At 43.2% G+C, this 22,174-nt stretch overlaps 1 protein-coding gene across 4 annotated transcripts in view; it reads left to right on the top strand.

Annotated features, from left to right (window-relative positions):
• The window catches only part of TENT2 (terminal nucleotidyltransferase 2), a 1,237,070-nt gene that overhangs the window by 888,959 nt on the left and 325,937 nt on the right, over positions 1–22,174 (top strand). For all 4 annotated transcript variants that reach the window (XM_044063713.1, XM_044063711.1, XM_044063715.1 and 1 more), the window contains one exon: positions 12,623–12,714. In XM_044063713.1, the coding sequence (XP_043919648.1) occupies positions 12,623–12,714 (92 nt within the window). The remainder of the gene's footprint in view (positions 1–12,622; positions 12,715–22,174) is intronic.

Raw genomic sequence — 22,174 nt, 5'->3', positions numbered from 1 at the left:
GTTCCTCGGAGGCCTCACCAGAAGCCCCCTCTGATGAGGTTCCGAGGAAGAGATTGTGCAAGAGGAGGCACATTGATTCCCTACAGGAATCTCTAATGTCTGACACCAATTTGGATGAGGCAGAGGGGTCCCCATGGTCCCCCTCTGAGGATGTGTCATTTGCAGACATCCTGGAGATCTTGAAACAGAAGGGTGATTGGCAGTCCCTAGCCCCAACTGAGGACAAGTCGGTGTTGCTGAAGGCTTTTGGGGCTCAACCTTCTACCTCCTGGGTGACCCCGCTCTTCGATGAATTGATGGACTTGATTGCGCGAAGGGCGTGGGAAACACTGGACACAGTGGAACCGGTCCCCTTAAAACTGAACAAATTTATCACTTCCCCCCAAGATAAGGCCTATCTTACTAAAGGAGTTCCGGTCGACGCTATGGTGGTGGCGGCAGCCATGAAGAAGGAAATGTCTGAGTCTTCCTCTTCTGTTCATCCTCCTAATAAGGATTCTAGGATTATGGACAGATATGAGAAGCGCGTTTTTAGTTCAGCGACTTTTTGCATGCGTTCGCTAAAGTATTTGACACATTTTACACGTCTACAGAGGGATCTCATTAAGGAACTGGGAGATACCCTCCAGGGTAACGACCCCGATATGCTGCCCCGTTTTTCTCAGATGTGTTTTCTACTATGGCGCCTAGTTTGCAGTCATCTGCAAACTTTGTCAGCCATAACCCTCCTGTGTTTGCTTGTACTTGAAAAGTAGATGCCAAACAAGAGTGGGCCCAGGACTGAGCCTGTGGGACACCACTTGTGTCAGGCTTGAGTCTGACATGGCGCCAGCAACTCTGACCCTGTGGGTTCTGTCACTCAGCCAGTTTGCAACCCATCTTGTGATGTATGGGTTAACATTTAAGTTGATGAGTTTTCAATGATACCGAGTGGGGTATTGTATCGAAGGCCTTAGCCAGATCGAGGTAGGCTGTATGGACTGCCTTTCCCTCATCAATGGCTTTGGTGACTGTTTCAAAAAGTCAACCAAGTTTAAAAGGCATGATCTGCCTTTGACAAAGCCAAACTGGGTTGGATCCAAAGTCTGCAAATTCCCTATGTCTTTATTTATGAGGTCCATTATGATCCTCTCCATGGCTTTGCAGATAAGGCTTGTCAAGCTAATGGGCCGGTAATTTCCAGGGTCTGTGGAGGCACCGCCTTTATGAAGTGGGACCACAGTTGCAGTGCGCCACTCCTGGGTGCGTGTCCAGAGGTAAGACTTTGATTAAACAGCTGTCCTAGCTGTGGGTTTAATTCCTCATTGAGTTCGTGGAGCACACAGCCGGGGACACCATCAGGTCCCATGGATGCTGTGTCTTTTGCTTTGGAGAGAGCAGTTCTCACTTGGGCCCTGGACATCTTTGGGCGGCTGCACTCGCTTGGTATAGATATCTCTCCTTTTGGGGGAGAAGTTTGCACTGAACCTGTCAGCCAGTATGTTGGCAATGTCTGTAGGATCAGTAATCTTCACATCATTTTGAACTAGTTCTGAGCATATCTGGGAGTTTCCTCCTAGGTTTCTAACATAGCTAAAGAAGGCCTTATGATTGTCTTTTGAGTCTTTAGCTATTTTTCTCTCAAATTTGCTTTGGATGATTTTATGAGAGCTCTTAGTTTTTTACTTATAGTGATCAAGGGTGTCTTACCTTTTAAGGATTTTGCTCTATCTTGTAGTAGCTTCCTCCTTTTGTTGTAGAGTTTGTTTATGGCTGGGGTCCACCAGACTGGACGCTGCCTTTGGTACAAAGAGTCTTTGTTTTGCTTGGGATTGCCTTATCCATGCAGTCCTGCAGGTGCTGGTAGAAGGCATTTGTAAGTGATTCAGCGGCTTGAGTATTGTTTTCCACCGGCTCGGGGGCCTTAAAGGAGACCACACTAGTCTTTAGAAGTGTGAAGTCGGCTTTTGAGAAGTTCTTTACTGTGGTCTTTTTATTTCAGGTGGGGTGGGATGAGGACCTCCAGCGAGATTAGTTTGTGATCTGATCTCACCAGTGAGGGGTATACTTCCGGTGTTGAACATTGTGCTCCCATGTTCGTGATGATGAGATCAAGTATGTTATCTCCTCTTGTGGGGATGGTGACTAGTTGTTCCATGGCATTTGAGTTTATGAATTCCAGGAACTTTTGGGCTAGGGTGTTTGGGCTTGAGTAGTGTTCCCAGTCTATATTAGGGTAATTGAAGTCACCTAGTATGATGGTGTTTGGTGATACATTTATCCCCTCTAGTGTTTTCAGGAAGGCCATGTGAGGTTCCTGAGTTTGTGAGGGTGGCCTGTAACATGCTACAATTTGCAGAGCAGTCTTGCCTATGGTTAATTGCACCTGGATGGTCTCCGATGCATCGTGCGTTGCCACCAGTCTTGAGGTGTGGGTGTCCTTGATGAATATGGATACCCCTCCTTTCTTGGTATTGTCCGGATTTTGGGGCCGGAACGCATGATATGAGGTAAAACCTGATAGCTGGGGTGCTCTCAGGAGCCTTGAACCAGGTTTCTGTCACAGCACAGACATCGATGTTCTCCATACTGAGAAGGGCCTCGAGTGCGTGCATTTTGAGATTTAGACTTCTGGCATTGAGCAGCATTACCCTTAGTTTTTTCCTTTTTGTGTTCTAGGGTGGTAGGTTTAGAATTTGAGCCTTGCCTAAAAAGGCACTATGGGGTGGCAAGAGCCTTTGCCAATATCCGAATCCCAGGGTGACAGGTGCAAGCCGTCCCTTAGCAGCGTGGCTTGTCCAGCATGTCATCCCAGACAGACAGATACTGGATCCCCTTTGAATGACACCAGTGTTTAAGCCAATTGTTAAAGCTGATCATCTTATCTCTGTATTGTGGCATCATTCTTGGTGAAGGTAGGATACTGCTCAAGGTCAGGGTCATACCTGCCTGGGCTACATAATCAGAGAGCTCCTCAATGTCTCTTTTCATGTAGTCCAAGGAGGTACGTCTCAGGTCGTTTACACCAGCGTGGACAATGACTGAGTCATATTTGTACCTGCTGTTGAGAGACCTGAGTGTTTGCGTTATGTGGCGGATTCTAGCGCCCGACAGGCAGCTTACTGTGACCTTCTCCTTACTCAGTCTGGTGAGCGGGGCGTCAGTGTGTCTGACTATGTTGTCACCAATGACTAGTGTGTCTGGCATTGTGGTTGGCCTTAAGGGCTGTGACTGTTTGACACTCTGACTGTGAGGTCTATGTGTTGCAGGTGTTGTGTTCTGAGGTGGTGGTTGTTTGGGTGTCTGCTTTGGTGGCCTCTGCTGTTTTGGTAGATTTTTGATCAGAGCCTCCGAGTATGTCTTTGTGTGTTTGTGTATGATTTGAGGTTGTAATGGTACTATGTGAGACTGGGTCTATAGTGTGTGTGGTAACCTTCTCCTCCTGACTGGTCTTGCCAGTCCTATGTTGAGAGAGCTCAGCCTCCAGTTTGGCCGTATAGTTGCATCTCTCGCATGTATTTGTGTTTTGTGGGAGGAGGAGAGGGTTGTCTGTGTACATGAGGCAATTGTAACATTGCCTCAATATTCCCAGGTTCACCAGCTGAGCAGGAGAGGACACTAGCAACTGATCCCTCGACATGCTAGAAGGATAGACAAAAACTTTAAAAAAAGATGCGGGGGGACGTGGGTGACCGAGAAATGGGGGGTTGCCTTTTGGGGTACTATCTATGACAAGAGTGCCGTATCAAGGTAATAAGTACTGTAGGAGCAAGTGCTAGGTTTAACAGATAGAGAATAGTCTACTTGGAGTCAAGTAGAGATGATCTTTTAGTTATAGGATACGCTGATTTGATCAGTAGTATAGTTCGAGGAAGGTAGTTTTAAGGGAAAATTTGAAGAGTGGACTTTAGGTAGCCCGAATAGTTTAAACCTGCTTAACCGGCACTGCCCTAGTGTGCAACAGTGGCAACTCCGCGCTAAATTGCGCTGGCTTAACGCTGCGTTACAGCGTTTTATACCAGGGGCTGGAAAAAGATAGAAACTGGCCCAAACGACCAATAAACTACTAGTTACTGGCTGAAACCTCACAAAACTGGACAAAAGGCAGCTCAATGCTTCCCACTCCCACTGGTAAGCAAGGTAACTTTCTCTCCCCCAAATAAGGCAAGGAAACAGTACACAGGAACTACAACCAAAGCCCAGGAATCAGCAACTCTGAAACTGGACTAAACTAGTAAAGCAGGAAAAACAAGAGATATTTTTTTCTTTTTTTTTTTTTTTTCACAAGACAGGCAGAAACAGGTACAGCAAACACTTATAAATGCTATGAATCAGCTACTACAGCTTACACAGAAGAATTTGCTACAAATACAGTCAAATAGTAACAAACAAGGATTCCAAGTGCAATATTAAGTTAAATGCAGTAAAAACAGCTTCAATGTAACAGAAAGGCGAAATACAGTCGCTAGGTATTCAGATGTGGAAAGCAACAAAAAATATACTTAGTATCAAGAAAAGTCGCTTATTCTGCTCTCTGCAGCCTGGATTACTCTGCTGGCCCACGTGGAGTCTGTGCTGAGTAGGTACAAGCTGAAAAACGCGCTTACGCGTTTTATACCAGGGGTCTGGAAAAAGCTAGAAACTGGCCCAAAACGACCAATAAACTACTAGTTACTGGCTGAAACCTCACAAAACTGGACAAAAGGCAGCTCAATGCTTCCCACTCCCATTGGTAAGCAAGGTAACTTCCTCTCCCCCAAATAAGGCAAGGAAACAGTACACAGGAACTACAACCAAAGCCCAGGAATCAGCAACTCTGAAACTGGACTAAACTAGTAAAGCAGGAAAAACAAGAGATATTTTTTTCTTTTTTTTCTTTTTTTTCACAAAACAGGAAGGTATTGTCTGCACAGACAACTACTTCATCGGAGGCGTCTTCTCCTTCCCCTAAAGGGCCGCTTTCTGTTTCTGCTCCCATGATTCACCCTAAACGTAGAGCCCCATTGCCTCGGCCAGTCCCAGAGGGTGCTCCCTGTTCCTCGGAGGCCTCACCAGAAGCCCCCTCTGATGAGGTTCCGAGGAAGAGATTGTGCAAGAGGAGGCACATTGATTCCCTACAGGAATCTCTAATGTCTGACACCAATTTGGATGAGGCAGAGGGGTCCCCATGGTCCCCCTCTGAGGATGTGTCATTTGCAGACATCCTGGAGATCTTGAAACAGAAGGGTGATTGGCAGTCCCTAGCCCCAACTGAGGACAAGTCGGTGTTGCTGAAGGCTTTTGGGGCTCAACCTTCTACCTCCTGGGTGACCCCGCTCTTCGATGAATTGATGGACTTGATTGCTCGAAGGGCGTGGGAAACACCGGACACAGTGGAACCGGTCCCCCTAAAACCGAACAAATTTATCACTTCCCCCCAAGATAAGGCCTATCTTACTAAAGGAGTTCCGGTCGACGCTATGGTGGTGGCGGCAGCCATGAAGAAGGAAATGTCTGAGTCTTCCTCTTCTGTTCATCCTCCTAATAAGGATTCTAGGATTATGGACAGATATGGGAAGCGCGTTTTTAGTTCAGCGACTTTTTCCATGCGTTCGCTAAAGTATTTGACACATTTTACACGTCTACAGAGGGATCTCATTAAGGAACTGGGAGATGCCCTCCAGGGTAACACAGATGCTGCTGTCTCAGATAAGGTGACAGCACAACTTAACACCCTTACTTCAATAGCAAACTCTTCCATGAGGCTCATCTCATATGCGGCCGAAGGATCGAGTAGAGCTGCAACTTTGCTCCTTTGCGGAAGCCTTCAAGTCTTCCTTTGCCAACGCCCCCTTTGATGGTGCCACACTCTTTGGGCCCAAAGTAAAGGAGACTCGAACTCGGTGTGAGCAAGAGGGGAAGAACCTGTCTGCTGTTGGGGTCCGTTTTTCCGCTCCAACTAGACTGTACCCTAAAGGGCAACGAGGTGGAAAAATGTGGTTCCGTAAGACTCTGGGATCTTTCCAAGCCACACAGGGTGATGCCCTCTCCAGAGGCAAAGGAGGTGGAAGAAATGGAAGACGCCACCCTGGTGGCAAAGGGGGTCTGCAAAATCAGGGCGACAGGGATACAGTCTCTGGGAAGCCCTTCCAGCACTCCTGAATGGAGGCCCGACTGTCCTACTCTGGAGGCAGTCGGGAGTCGCTTGGCTTTATACCCACAGGCCTGGCTAAATCTTACCTCGGATTCTTGGGTAAAAAGCATAGTAACCAGAGGATAATTAATTCTCTTTACTTCTGCCCCACCTCAACAAAAGAGATTTCCAGATGTGCCAACCCATCTGCGAGATCCAGCAGCTGTAGAAATTTCAAAGCTGCTTGCAAAAAGAGTCATCCAGCCAGTCCCAGTGGACCAAAGAGGATCCGGAACTTACTCAAGGTTCTTTTTAGTTCCAAAGAAGACAGGGGACTGGAGACCGATTTTGGATTTCAGCAATCTCAACACCTTCGTAAGGAAGGAGAAGTTCCGGATGGTCACGCTACAGTCGATCCTTCCCTTCTTACAGAAGGACTATTGGATGTACTCGATAGAGCTCAAGGACACGTACTACCACATCAAAATGGCCAGGCCGTCCAGAGATCACCTGCGCTTCCGGCTGGGAGCCAGTCATTTTCAGTTTCGAGCTCTGCCCTTTGGACTCACCTCAGCCCCCAGGGTATTCACCAAATGCATGGCAGTAGTGGCGTCTCACTTGACGACAAGGATTCAGAGTGTTTCCGTATTTGGACGACTGGCTCCTCACCGCCACTACCAAGCATCGTCTTGTACAAGCCAGAGACTACACAGTCGACCTTTGTTCCCACTTAAGAATTTCAATCAGTTTCGAAAAATCTGCCTTATCGCCCTCACAGCATATCTCATTCATCGGAGCAGACCTAGATACACGGTTAACACTGTTAAAGCTTCCTCCACTAAGGGCGTCGGCCCTCAAAGAACAGGTTGTTGTTCTTCTTCAGAACAGGAAAGCCCCAGCCAAGCAAGTGTTAAAGGTTCTGGGACTAATGGCAGCGTCTCTGATCGCAGTTCCCATGGGGAGATTGCACATGAGGGTCCTACAATGGCTGCTTTTCGCACAATGGTCATTCCAGCAGCTACCCTTGTTGCACGAGATACTAATAACAAACTCTTGCAAATGAGATCTTTCATGGTGGGTAAACAGTCAGGATCTCACAGTGGGTCGCCCGTTTGTCCTACCCAACCAGACGGCCACAATAACCACGGACGCTTCTCTGATGGGGGGGGGGGCTTTTTCAGGGAAGAACAGTCCAAGGGGAGTGGTCCAACATGGAGTACAACCTGCACATAAATGTTCTGGAGTTGAGGGCAGTGTTCCTAGCGTTGCAACACTTCCAAGCTCTCTTACCTCTGGGAACAGTGGCAGTTCAGATGGACAACATGTCTGTGGTCTGGTACATAAACAAGCAAGGGGGAACCAGGTCTTAGCCATTATGCAGAGAGGCCATGAGAATTTGGCAATGGGCAGAGTCCACAGGTCGCTTTCTAGTGGCAACGCACATCCCGGGGTCATCCAACGTCATTGTGGACAGGTTGAGCAGTTTCCTATATGCATTCCCTCCTACCCCGTTGATTCCCAAATTTCTACAGAAAGCCAGGAACCTGGAAAGGACGATAAATACTCATAGCGCCATTCTGGCCTTGGCAGATATGGCTCCCCTTTCTTCGAGCCCATCAAAGGGAGGAACCTTGGATTCTTGACCCAGTGCCAGATCTATTGACTCATTCGTCGAGAGTTCCTCACCCATCTCTTCAATCCCTCAAACTGACAGCTTAGCTGCTCCAATTCCCTGTCTAGCCAGGTCAGATCTTCTTTCTCCGGCAGTTCAACACATTCTGGTTGCCTCTCATAAAGCCTCCACCAGAAAGCTTTACAGGAGCAAATGGAAATGCTTCGTATGTTGGGCATCAAGCCAACACATAGATCCCTTGGTAGCTCCACTACACAAAGTTCTGGAATTCTTATCAATTCTCTTTCATGAAGGAGCCTCTACTTCCACCTTAAGAGTACAGTTGGTGGCTATATCTAACTTTCATATTGGTGAGGGGGGCTCTTCTATTATGTCTCACAGGCTTTGCAAGGCTTTTATGAAAGGAACCTTCCACCTTCGTCCACCCATTCGGGAGCCCTTTTTCCCGTGGAATTTGAACTTGTTATTGTCGCAACTGATGTTGCCACCCTTCAAACCGGCTTCCTCCTGCCTCCTAAAGTTCTTATCGTGGAAGACACTATTTCTTGTGGCTGTTACTTCAGCTCAAAGAGTATCAGAGCTACAAGCATCATCAGTCAGGCCACCGTACTTGATCTTCCACCCAGATAGTCTCCTTGCGCACAAACCCGTCATTCCTCCCCAAGGTATGTTCTGTCCTAATTATCAACCAATCCATAGAGCTCCCCACGTTTTTCAAGAATCATACAAACAAATTGGAGTATATGCTGCACAAGTTGGATGTTCATAGGCAGCTAAGATTTTACCTGGACAGGACTAAAGATCACAGAAAGTCAGATCAGCTGTTTGTTTCGTTTGCAGACAACAAAAAGGGTATGGCAGTCACAAAACGTACCTTATCTAAATGGCTTTCCGATTGTATAGAATTTGTGTACTCTATTTCGAATCAGTCATTACCTTTCAAGCCTAAGGCTCATTCCACTTCCTTGGCTCATGCAGCTCGCTTACCTTTGGACACAATTTGTTTAGCAGCTACCTGGGCTAAACCTCATACATTTATCAGTCATTATAAGGTTGACAGGGCCTCCAAGGACAGGACATCCTTTGGTTCCACTGTGCTCAGGAACGTTCTTCCAGGAGTCACCCAGGGTGACGGAGCTAGGGACGCTACCCGTGTGTAAGAACAAACTGCGAGATTGAACACTTTCACATAAAGAAGTTATGTACTTACCATAACGTTCCATGTGAGGTGTTCATCTCACCTTTGTTCTTACACCCCCCCCCCCACATGTTATGGAAGAACAGGTAAGACTAGAGTCTGGTCGGGATTTTCTTACCCCTTTCTAGGGTTCATTGGTTTGTGTCCTCATTAGGATATAGTTCACCGCCCATAGGCATTACTTATTATAGTCAGAGGATGTTCATGGATAACCGTGTGAATGTGTAGGTCTTGCACCAAGGTGATGATTAGCGGTCTGGTTTCTCACAAACTAGATCTGAGGAATAGCAGGGAGGATTATGGGACATAGTCTGGTCTCGAGCTTCTCTAAGATGCAGAGCTTTGCGATGCGGCCGACTCGAAGCCGAGGATCGGCTCCGAACCAGTGTGTAAGAACAAAGGCGAGATGAACACCTCACATGGAACGTTATGGTAAGTACATAACTTCTTTTTAGTTGCACGTGGATGATCTCTGAAGTATCATGCTGTGCCACTAACCTGGAGGTGTGGGTATCCTTGATGAATATGGATACTCCCCCACCTTTTGTCTTTCGGTCCTGGTTTTGTGGCCAAAATGTATGTTATGAGTTGCAGCCTGGTAGTGTTGGGGTGCTCTCTGGAGCCTTAAACCAGGTTTGTGTTACTGCACATGTATTTATTTTCTCCATACTGAGGAGTGCCTCGAGTGCATGCATTTTGAGGTTTAGACTTCTGGCATTGAGTAGCATTACCCTCAGTTTTTTTGTTACTTGCGCTGTTTACGGCGGTGGGTTTGTCTTTTGAGACTTGCCTAAAAAAGACACTATGGAGGTGGCAAGAGCCTTGGCCAGTATTCTAAAGCCTAAGGGTGACAGATGCAAGCCATCTCTTGCGAAGCAACGTGGCTTGTCGAGTATGTCATCCCAGGTGGACAGATACTGATTCCCCTTTGAATGACCCCAGAAACTTAGCCAATTGTTGAAATTTATAATTTTTTCTCTATACCGTGGTAGCATTCTTGGTGAGGGCAGGATGCTACTCAGGGTCAGGGTCTTACCAGCCTGAGCTACGTGATCAGAGAGCTTCTCCATGTCTCTCCATGTAGTCCAGGGAGGTACGGCTCAGGTCATTCAGACCAACATGGACAATGACAGAATCATAGTTGTACTTGTTCTGGAGTGACCTGAGTGCTTGTGTTATGTGGCGCGTCCTAGCACTCTGCAGGCAGCTAACAGTAACCTTCTCCTTGTTCAGCCTAGTGAGTGGGACGTCAATGTGCCTGACTATAGAGGTCCACTATTACTAGCGTGTTGGGTTTGTTATTTTGCCTTAAGGGCTGTGTTTGCATGGCACACTGGTTTTGTGAAGTATGTGTTTCATGGTTTGTGTTGGGGAGTGGAGGTTGCTTGGATGTCTGCTTTGGAGGTCTCTGTTGGTTTTGCCGATTTTTATTTAGAGCCTCCAAGTATGTTTTCGTGTATTTGTGTGTTTTTTGCCGGTGCTGGTTTCATAGGTCTGTGCGAGACTGGTGGTGTGATGCAAGTTGATTCCCTTCTCCTCTTGACTGCCTGGTCCAGTCTTGGGTTGAGAGAGTTTATCCTCCAGTTTGGCTGAATAATTGCATCTCTCGCATGTATGTGTTTGGTGGAAGGAGAAGAGGGTTGTCTGTGTACATGAGGCAATTGTAACATTGCCTCAAAATGCCCAGATTCACCAGGTGGGCTGGAGACTACACCTGAAACTGCCCTTTGGACATGCCTGGAGGTACAGTAAACTGTTTTACTGATTGGCTGGTAAGGTCGAATAGAGAGGCTTGGGGGGGGGGGGTCTAGTGCTAAGGTTTATTAGTGCTTGCTATGAATTTTGAGCAAGTGCCGGGATGAGAAGTAAATGGTTTGAGTGCTTAAGTTGAATGTTTGTCTAGTTCGAAGAGAAAAATTGCAGGGTAGACTTTGTGGAGCCAGGAATAGTTGTATCCTAGCTACCCTGTCCGCAAAACCACGCAATTGGGGGGTTTATAGCAGGGAAATGAAAGAGATATAAATTAGCCCATAATGGCCAATCTACTAATTTCTGGGCTGAAACCACTCCTCCAGGGACAGATAGGCTGCTCAAAGCTCCCTCTCTCACAGTGAACAGAGAAACTTCCTTCTATACAAGTAAGGTATGGGCAAACACAGAAACCTGTAACACAGCCCTGAATTCAGCACTAACCTGAAAACTTGACTATACTAGCTTAGAAAGGCGGGAAACCAAGTTTTTTTTTTCAGAAAATAAAGCAGATACAATTAAAAAATCAGTTTAAATGCACAGAAATGGCCATCACACTTGAGTGTGTAGCCTGCAACAGTTAAACAGGTAATTTAAACATAAAAACGACTTTGTTAAAGTGCAGGCAGTAAAATAAGTACAATATGTAGCTGAAACAAGCTTTTTAAATCACAGAACCTCTAGAAAATCGGCGTTTTAGGCGGAATTAGTTAAAGCAGCAAGAAAATGCAGAAAAATGATACTTAATCACTGCAAAGTCTCACTTTTGTCTCTCTGCTGCTGTAGAACTCTGTAGGGCACCAGGCAGGAGCTTGCTGAGCTGTATACTTCCCATGCTTTGGAACAAGATTCCAGTCTACATTAGGCAGAGCTCCTCGCTAACACTCTTCAGAAGAAACCTTGACGAGCAGATGGGAAATGGAAAGGTTACCCCGGGGATGACTTCAGTGGCTCTGCTGGACAGAGGCATAGGGAACTAATTTAAGGGGGTGGCGAAAGCTAACACAGTCTGGCTAGGCCTATAAATGCCTTTGGGCAGATAGCCTAGTACCTACCTATGAACCTATGATGAAATTCTTATATTAATAAACTGTATAACAAGCAAAGGAAAATAATGAAAAGTTTTAAGAAATCAACACTCTACCCATGTGTATACTGAAACCTGCCAACAAGGACCTTAAGAGCACTATTAGAAAATGTAAAACAGGGTACTAACTTAAGGAAACTGCGGATGTTTCTTCAGTTATGTCACGAAATTAAGGCATAATGTACATCATTACACTGAGCTCATCAGTATCACACATTGTGATCCCAGCAACGTAGCCAGTATATTCGCAAAGTTAGTGCTAATGTAACCCACCTTCCCACATTGTTGTCCTCACAATCCCTGAAAATATATTTCCCCAGAATTCACCTTGAAACGTCTTGGAATTCTTGTCAAAGGCTAAGAGTTATACTTGTGTGGTATTAGGTAATGTGTCAGGATGCATTGTCATCATGCAAGCTACTGCTTAATTTATTCAGCCTCAGCTTCTCCACAAGGTTTGTGTATGATGCTTAGAGAACAGACACAGTGACTCCCCTACACAACTGTTGCCACACTGCTAACCCAAGTAATTACAAGACCATCAGCCGCACCAGCCTTTTATGCAAAGCTGTGAAATGTATAGTAGCAGAATTCAGTTAAGCAGACATAGGCAGCACAGCTAATCTAGATCCCACTAAATATGGTTTTGTAAAGGGCGGATCTTGAGTCCTGAACCTAATAAACCCCTTTGGAAGGGGAACAGTGATCATTCTGTACATGTTGCTGATCTTGACCTGGTCAAGGCTTTTGACACTATTCCTCATGGTGATATTAAAAAAAGTTAGACAAACTTAATGTACTGACATATCGTTGTCTATTGGTTTGCTGATTGAAGTATTGATTGTGGCTTTTTTTTTTTTCCAGTTGGGATACCCTGATGATTTCTATCCGTGAAGCCAAAGCAATGCAGCGCCCCTCTGATAATGAGTGGAAAGACAAGTTTATCTGCATTGAAGGTGAGCAGAAAATATTACTTGGTAATGGAGCATTTGCCATTATTGACTTTCTTTACTAGGTAATTTACATTGTAATGTCTGAGTTGGTTGCATCTGCCATATGAATTTGGGGCTAGCACTTTAAGTTGGCACAAGGTTCTAATTTTAAATCTTAGTTCCTACCATTACATTCTTTGAGGAAGTCCAAAGAACATTTTGAAGTAATGTTAGCAGTGTCCTATGCAAGACTGCACAGAGGCTTACCTGCATCAGGGACTCCATGCAATAAATATTTAATTTCTGCAAAATGTAGCAAATGCATTGTGGGGTGAGCACAGCCACTTAGTCTGACAAATAGAGGATAATACCTTTATCTTTTTATGTTCACAGTTTTAAAAATGATTGCTTAATATGATAACTGTGGAAATTAGACACTTAAAAAAATTCAAGGGGGTGGAGATTGAGAATGGTGGAGATTGAGAATGGTATCTTCATACAGGTGCAGGGAAGTGGGACTTGCAGCACTTGCAATTGAGTGAATTTGACAGAGATGTATCCTGATGTCTTTCACATAAACCTGGAAAGTACAAAAGTTGTGATGTGGGAACAATTAAGAAGGAACACATGCTTCTCCCACTTTGTGGAGATGAAATAAACATTTGGGAATATCCCTGGATTGCAGGGTCGTGTTGCAGGCAGTCTACTTAATAAGATAACAGATTGCGCTGACAAAAGTCCTTAAAAATACTGCTGACTGTGGCATATGATTGTGTTGGAAAAATAACATGTCCGGTTGACATAGTTCTGTGAATTCTCCTGAAGTAGATTTGTCTGCTATAGAAGAAAGCTCATAAATGGTCAGCGTTTCATCCTAAAACATGAAAACACCCCAATGTTTTTCACGGGAATCACTGTTGCAGTAGTCAACTGACTGTCAGAGCTAATACCCTTTTTCCATGGCCGGGTTTGATGGTACCTTACCTCAGATGGCTCCATGTACCTGTTAAACAGGTGACCCTTTTAAAACTGTCTGCAGATGCATAACAGCAGGGTGGCATGGTTTAGCCTTGTTGTCCATGACAAAAAAGGAAAAAAGAGAGAAATCCATCCTAATAAGGAGCATGTTTTGTTCCCACATTCAAGGTTATTGAAGACCTTCAAGTCCGATAGCTTCAGTTTTGTTGAGGTGCTTGAGCAGCACCTGGCCCCACATCTATTACTGCAGGTGCTTCTGACATTGTCTCTCTGGCTGATGTCATGCCTTTTGCTTGTCATATGTCCCAACAGACTGAAGACTGTAAAGTGATTTGTATCAGACACCTCACCCCCACCCGACGTTTGATACATAATGCCAGTTGATTATCAAGGAAGGGAGGACAGCATCCCCACAGTGGTTGTCAGAAAAGATGCCTGTGCCCTCAAATCTAAATCCAGGGGTTTGCCCTGCTACGATTCACAATCCGTGATGCCCTTTCATGTAATATCATGGTGTCTGAAACAAGGAGCCTCTTGTGCCTAAACGTACCTACCTCTTGAAAGGTCTTCACGTCATTCTGCTGGGCCTCCTTTTCTAGGGTTTGTTTTGTGGAGTAGTTTGTCTTGTATGACCATTTGTGAAGGGCAAGAGTCCGCTCAAAGTATGCAGCCTAGTCCAGAAGGTTTTAGAATTTTTGCTTGGATGTGTTTCCGTGGTATTTTTATACCCCAAGCAGACTTCAAAGAATTTTTCCTCAGGTAGATGAATTTTTCCTCAGGTAGATGGCAAACTTGGAGGTGTGATAGAGAAGAAAGAGGTAACTCAGAATGCAAGTTTTAGGAGTGTAATGAGTTGGCAGATTTTAAAAATTCGTACATAATGTTCAGGAGGAAGAGTGAGATTTAATGGAAGGTAGGAATTCTGCATTTTTTTTTTTTTTTTGTAATGTTGGACAGATGGTAGTAGCAAAAAAAACTGTGATGTATATTGTTAAATTGAAAAATGTTAAAATTGTTTGTCTTCTTTTCTGTTAATGTATGTTTACTTATTTCCCAAGTGATAATTTAATAAAGGTGCTTGAAAAAGGGTAAGAATCAGAAGCCTGGTGAACTCTCATCTGCATCTAGATTTGCATTTTCCTTGCTTCCATAGTCCACTAAGTACCAAATACTTCTGTTGCTATGCCGCAACTTGGATGTCTTTCCATTGGCATGTGGGCTGGTGGTTAACACTTACTGTCAGCCCTTCCTGCTGCACAACTTGCATTAACAGGTGACAGCCTCACTGTGACGTGCACCACCTTTTTCACCCAAGATGGGCAGGTCTGCATCTGTTGCTAATTACTATTTGACCCAGCCAACTTCTCCAGCACCTGGGTCAGTAATAGGGTGTGCTTCATATGGGGTGCATTCAGGAATTTCATCTTTGTGCATCATGGTGTTAGCTGGAGTATCTGGCTTTTGTCATAAATTGCCCGTTTTTTTTTTTTTTTTTTTTCTGAAGAGCATGAATAATTTTGGTTTTCCATCTCTTTGCTTGATTGTGAAGCATGGATTTGTTTTTTTTACTGATACTTTGATCATAGTTTACGAGGAAAGTAATATTTTGGTATATCAAGATATTCACAAATGCACAAAATTTTCATGAAGATTTTAGTTTGGAATGGTAAAATGCACAAGCTCTTGGTCAGCTTTTTTCTTGGAATATACAGTTTATATTCTGTAAGTGATAAAGTTCTTTTCAAGATCTGCTAACTTGCAACTGATAAAGTCCTCATATAGCATCACTTTAATGTAAGAACCTGAGATGCAGTTGTGTTTTTTGATACTTTCACTTGAAATTATCCCAGCTTGTGAATAGGAAGTAGTTGCCTGCCTGCCTGTCATAGAACCAAAAGTCAAAATTCTTTGATTATCCACCTCTGAAAAAAGCTTTCCATTGTCAAAGGAATGCAAATTGATATGCAGCCACTGGTGAGTCAAGTAATTAAGTTGATTTTTTTAAATGCTGTGAATTATACATATGTGTATGACTGTAGCCATGCGTTAAAAATTGTGCAGATACACAGAACTGAACTTAATTGATCGTTGTCATTCAGCAGATAGTCATTGAATCAACAAATCGGGCATCAGGAACTTTCGTGATTGGTGCAGTTTGTCCTTCAATCAGCAGTTTTTCTTTTTTTCTGGAAACTCCCATGCTTTGTGACTTGATTTATGCCTGTGATGTAAGTTGTGTCATCAGACATTGAATAAGTCAATTTATGCCTTGTGCACACTTTTTTAAGCTTGTTGACTTGCATACAAGAGCAACACTTGCTTCACGTATAGCTCCTCCGGTGTATAGTGTGCTAATGAAGGTTCACATAAAATTGACATAGGGTAAGCACTACTGAAAAGTACAGTTGCATCTTTACAGAAAAACACTTGCATGGTTTTGATGTTTCTCATGTCTTTTTTGCATTTCTGTGAGGAAACACTGTACATGAGATATAATTATTTTTACATTTTTTTTTCTGAATCTGTACAGAAAGCCAGCTTAAATGGCCTTGGCCTAATTTTTCTTAGTGATGTTCTGCATTAGCATTAACATTCAGTATCCAGCTGTTTACTCCAGTTTGTAATCCCACTTCAGTATCTTGCATAGATTTCAACCTTCCTTCAAAATGTAAAACACACTCATAATGTGGAACAAATTAGCAAAATGTGGAATGCTTGCTAACAACTTCATCTTGGAAACGTAAAGCTTGGTTAAAATGCATAACTTTACATTTGCAAAGTGTTCTTTTGAGGAATTAGTGTGAAGTATTATTTAGCATATGTACTGCTAAAAACTTTGTAATGAATGTGAGATGGGCCTTTTCAACATTTTAAAACTCAAAATGAGAGTGTTCTTTTGAGGAATTAATGTGATTAAGTATTATTTAGCATATATACTGCTAAAAACTTCATAGTGAATGTGAGATGGGCCTCTTCAACATTTTAAGACTCAAAATGAGAAGTGTTCCTCAGTGAGGTACATTTGAATAATTATGGTACCATCCTTAACCCCATTACTGCAGGCTAGTGCTATGCTGCTAACAGTCTGCGTCCTGTCTTTTTTTATGCAGTACTACAGTGCAAAATGCTACCTTCTTTGTCATTTTTAAAATGGTATATCTTACCTCCACCTCATAGGAAAGTACCGAGCAAAACGACACATCTTAACTTGGTAAAGACCTTTTCCCTGGCCTCTGTGCATTAATATGTACTGTCAAAAGCATTGTGACTTGTAATGTCTGTTTCACAAAGAAGGGAAATTAACATCACAGTATCACTCTACAATGTAATTAGAGGTCTGTGTCTACCTCTTTAGCTGAGATTGTGATTCTATCTAGGTACATTCTTTGATCTCTATGTGCACTAACAGGCTTAAGAATGGCTGCTGCATATAGGTGGGGAGGGGAACTTGATTTACAATAATGAGGGTGTTTCAGCATAACCTAGAAGGGAAAATCTAACAGAAAGAGGGTACATTTCTGAAGACATTTATGAAAATATTTGGAAGATGTGAACTCAGAAGTAGGAATTCTGATAAAATTTACATATCATTGCCCCAAGGTACAGTAACTGGGCTTGTGTGGATATAAGTTATATTTCACAGTAGTATGTTCATGTAATTAAAAGCTTTGACATACATCCAGTAACTATATCAGATCATGTGCCAATAAAAACTAAGGTAAAAATGCAGGTTAATGAAGTAAAAATGAGTCTCTGATTCTTTCCAACCTACCCTTTAAAAGGAGAAGAATTATTTATTATTTATTATTATTCAAGGAATGGTAGTGGAAATTATTCAAGAGTTAATGGGAAAGATATAAATTTATTCAGAAGGGATAGCTACTGGGCGGGATAAAATGAAAATGGAGTTGAAAAATGTAGTTAAGAAGTAATATGGATTAATTAAAGGGGCTGATAAAGGTTGAAGCGTTGCAGAATAAGGGGTACCTTCCAGAACAAGAAGAGGAACAACTGCACAGTGCTAAAGAGAAAATAAGGGAGTGTGTAGATAATATGTATGAATTTAGAGTGATTGCTGTTACGGAATTATTTATTTGATAAATCCATAGCACAGAAACTTTTAGTACAATGACTTGGGTAACAAAAAGTAGAAGGGGTTGTCACCAAACCTATGGAGCCTGTGACAGGAAAAAATAATGATATCCTGTAGAGGCATTGGAGATATCTCGGAAGTTTTATGAAAATGTGTATAAAGCAGAAGAATGTAGAAACCAAGAAAGAACACAAATGGATATATTTATAGAAAACCATTCTTCCAAGGTTAGTGGGAAAAGAGGCTCAGCAACTAATAGTTGTGATAGGAGGAGATGAGATAGACACTGGCTTATAATAAAATTGTAGGAAAGTCTCCAGGAACTTTTGCTATTCCTGTGAATGCTTGGAAGTTAGAAGGGATAAAGGTCTGGAAGATTTTGTTTAGTAGTATTTTAAAAAGAAGATATGAACAGCATCTTGGAAGAAACCTGTGGTGGCTGTATTGGCTAAAGAAGGTAAAGACCTATCAGACCAGCTTTGTATAGCCCTATTTCAATTTTAAAGTGTTTATATATGTATATGTATACTAGTTAAAAGAATGAAAAAGGTGATGGATGTAGATCGGTGTGTATTTTTTGTGGAGGGGATGCAAATGTTTGACAACATTAATAGAACAGTCACAATCCAGAGGGAAACAGAATATAACAAAATACCACTGCTGTTGGTGGGTCTTGATGCAGAGAAAGCATTCAACAGAGTAACCTTGGATTTTGAGTAGAATAGTGGAGATTGTATTCCCTGATACAATAAGGTTAATTATTAGGAGAACATGTGAAAGATTGAAGGTAAGAACTGAAGTGGGAGGGTGCCTCTTTGATAAGCTGTCTGAACAGAGGGACCAGGCAGGAGTGTCCTCCTTTCCCCTTTGTTTGCTTTATGTTTAGAGCCGTTGGCAAAGACAATGAAGGACTGAAAAATTCAAGGATACAAGTGGTATGGTAATCCAGAAAAGTTCATAGGTTTATACTGCACGTGGGTTTTTACAAGTCTAGCCTTGCAACCCAGCCTAGTTTTGTCCCCCAGTGTCTTGGGCACCTGTATGGTGAAGTATGTTAGTAAAGAGATGGCTAAGGATTATGTGGGGGGAATGTTACTTGGGAATTCATTTATTTGCGGTCAACCTCTGTCCATTAGAGACTTGTGGGAGGGGGCAGACTGCAGGTAAATTTGTGATTTCCCACCCAGTAATGAAGGTTTTTTAATAAGGCCTGGAATGAACTCTGTTTCACACAGATGGGAAGCTTATTCCATAGCATGGGGATTCTTTGAAACACATACAAGTCTCTCTAGAATGTTCTATTTTTGTTGCAGACAAAGTTCCGGTTCTTAGATTTAGTGTTTTTGGTGGTGGTTGTTTTGTGGCAGTGCAAGAGACCCATCAGGGCTGAAACTGAGGATGCCTTTTATGCTAGGCATAGATCACCTCTAAGTAAACCAGGAGACTGAGTACAGAGACAAGGATTTAAGGTGATCCGTGCAGAATAACAAATTCTTACCCTGGCTTCTTCTGGTGAGGAACCTTTGAGGGCATTCCAACTGTTGCAAGTGCCTGCTGAGGTACATGCCAAAGGGGGCATTGAACTCGATGGGTCTAATAAGGGCTGAGTAGAGTGGTACTATAGCTTCCTTGGACTGGATCCCATACCCTTCCCCATGGGTTGGGCGACATAGTGATTTTCTTACTGTCTTGACTATGTGTTGGTCTAAGGACGAACCACTGTCTACATAGGTTTCCTTATCCCTATCGGGTCAGCTCTTGGGTGTGTTTTATCAATGGAGTAGTTAGCCTGGGCTGATTATTTCCCAAAGAGCACTATAATGCATTTTTTATTGAGTTTTAATCTGTGGTTTTGACACCAGCCATTTGTTTGTGTTAGATCCACTTGTAGGATGTTGTCATGGGGAAGATCTATGAAAGTTCCAAATTTACAGTCATTTGCAAGCCCGGTGAGTCAGTGGCCTTTGACATTAGCCTTGACTTCCGAGAAGTTAGATGCCAAACAGGAGTAGGCTCAACTCTGAGCTGTGGAGTAACTGTGCTGGTGACTGGTCTCCTGGTGGAGGTGGTTTCACTGATCCTGAGTTCAAGTCCTTTCTGTGAGCCAGCCAACAGTCCGGCCAGTTATGTAGGGATTTACACCTAGATCTGACAGTTTGTCAGCAATGTCTGAATGGGGTATTGTATCAAATGATGGGGCATTGTATCAAATGCCTTGGCAAGGTCAAGGTAGGCACTATTTTTCCCTCATCCATTGCCTTGGTGACCCTCTTGAAGAAGTCTTACCAGGTTGAGTAGGAAAGATCTTCCCTTAATAAAGCCAAACTCTGATGGGTCCAGTGTCTGTAGGTTTCCAGTGTCCTTGTTGATCATTTCCATAATAATTTGTTCAATGGCTTTTTGTATTATACTTGTCAGACTGATCAGTCTGTAGTTCTAGGGGTCAGTTCTTGGTCCACTGTCATGAAGATGGATGACCATTATGGCCCTCCATTCACATGGCACGTAGCTTGTTTCAGGCTGTAGTTGAAGAGAGCCTCAAGTGGTCCTGCTAGGTCATGTTTTAGGCAATTTAGGAGGCAACTGGGTGTATTGTCAGAGCCCATTGAAAATGTTTTTGGTTTTAATGAGCACCAGCAGATAATTGGTAATTGGGTGAATATGCTAGAAGGGATTTCACAGGGATAGCGGAAGGTTGAGGAGGGCTGAAGTTATAGCTAAGTTCATCAGGCTGTAGATTTGCTATGTCACCCTGGTCAGTGAAAATTGAGCCATTTATTGACCAGTTCTGCACACCTTTAAGGTTTCTGACATAGGTGAAGAAGGCCTTGTGATTGCCATTAGCCAGGGTGGCTGTCCTGACCTCATAATTAACCTTGTTGGACTTTCTAAGAAAGTAAGAGGTCTAATAATCAGAGAGCTCTTGTCTCTGAGAGTTGCTCTTTTTGATTTTGGCCATGACTTTTTCCTTTTGTTATATACCCCATTAAGGTAAGGATCCCACCAATGGGGTTTCATTTTGAAGTTAAATGTGGGCTTCTGGTATGTAAAACAGTCTCATTGCAGCCATTTTACATGTTTGTACAGAGTTTCTGTAAATAATTCTGCATAGACAACTGTGTTCTTGGGGTTTGGGGCAGACGTGAATTTTGACAAACTGTTGCTTTATAGGATGCAGTTTGCTTCCTTACTGTTATGGTTTTAATTGGGTTTTTCAGGTTGATTTTTATTTGAAGGGAGAAGGCTTTGTGGTCTGACCTCACCAACATACACCTCTCAACTGTCCAGATTTTTGCCTCATATTTTTAGACTTTTCCTCATAAAATTTGTGGTTTTCTGGCAGATCACTGGATGATCTGAGGATTGACATCACTAAATAATGACATACATCTGAGTTAACTTCATGTTCTTAAGAAAATGCATGTTAACACAAATCCTTTTTCCAGCAACTCTCTAAGTTTATAAGAGCAATACATAAAATCTTGTCTCCATTTTTGGACCTTTTTCCTGCCATTGGCAGGCTTTGTCCAGATTTCTTGCAGTAAGAGTTTTGAGAGGTATACTTAGCAATGAGGAAGTGGGGTGAATGCAACACACTCCCATGTTAATGAGTACTAGGTCCATTATGTTTGATTCCTTGTTTGGAGTATGCACTGTCTGGTCCAGGGTGTTTGTGTTGATAAACTCCAGGAAATGTTGTGCCTGTGAGTTAGAGGCAGTGTAGGTTTCCTGGTCTATAGAGGCATAGTTAGTCTGCCATGAATAGGGTATTTGGTTGGATGGTGTGCACGTCTAGTTGCTCTAGGTAAGAGCTGTGAGCGTTGTGGGTCATACAGGCTAGGACATGGTAAGGAACCTTTTCTGTAGAGTCTTGGTGGACTACAGGATGTCACCCTGTTTAACAAACCTGGAGTTGTATTTGTTGCTAATATAGATCAGAACACCTCCACCTTTAGCCCCTGTCTGTACTGCTGTTGGTTTAAAGGTGTGGAAGGTGCTGTAGTCTTCCACTGATGGAGTACTTTCTGCGGCTTTAAACGAAGTCTTAGTAGTGGCACAGAAGTCTACATTCTCCAGAGTGATGACAGCTTGTTTAGGGTATGGAGTTTCTTGTTTAGGCTCCTAGCACTGAGCAGTAACACCTTAAAGTTGATTTAAGTTTTGTTTGCTATGTTAGTAGTTTTGTCATTTTTACAGTGCCTAAAATAAGGTTCTAAGGGGATGGATAAAATTTTGGCAATATCAGAAAGCCCGAAAGGGCATGTGCAGGACATCCTGGGCAAAGCGACATTGTCCTTTAACCATATCCTTCCATGCTGATAGATATTGGATTCCCTTGGAGTGACACTAAGTTATTAAAATCAGTTATTTTCTATTCATACGGTGGCCTCATCCTTGTTAAAGTTTTAATGC

The sequence above is a fragment of the Protopterus annectens genome, chromosome 2.part2 (genome assembly GCF_019279795.1).
Source record: "Protopterus annectens isolate FY-2018-M chromosome 2.part2, PAN1.0, whole genome shotgun sequence".
Lineage (NCBI taxonomy): Eukaryota > Metazoa > Chordata > Ceratodontiformes > Protopteridae > Protopterus > Protopterus annectens.
Note: the sequence above shows the minus strand (reverse complement) of the source record. Positions and strands in the feature narration are given on the sequence as shown.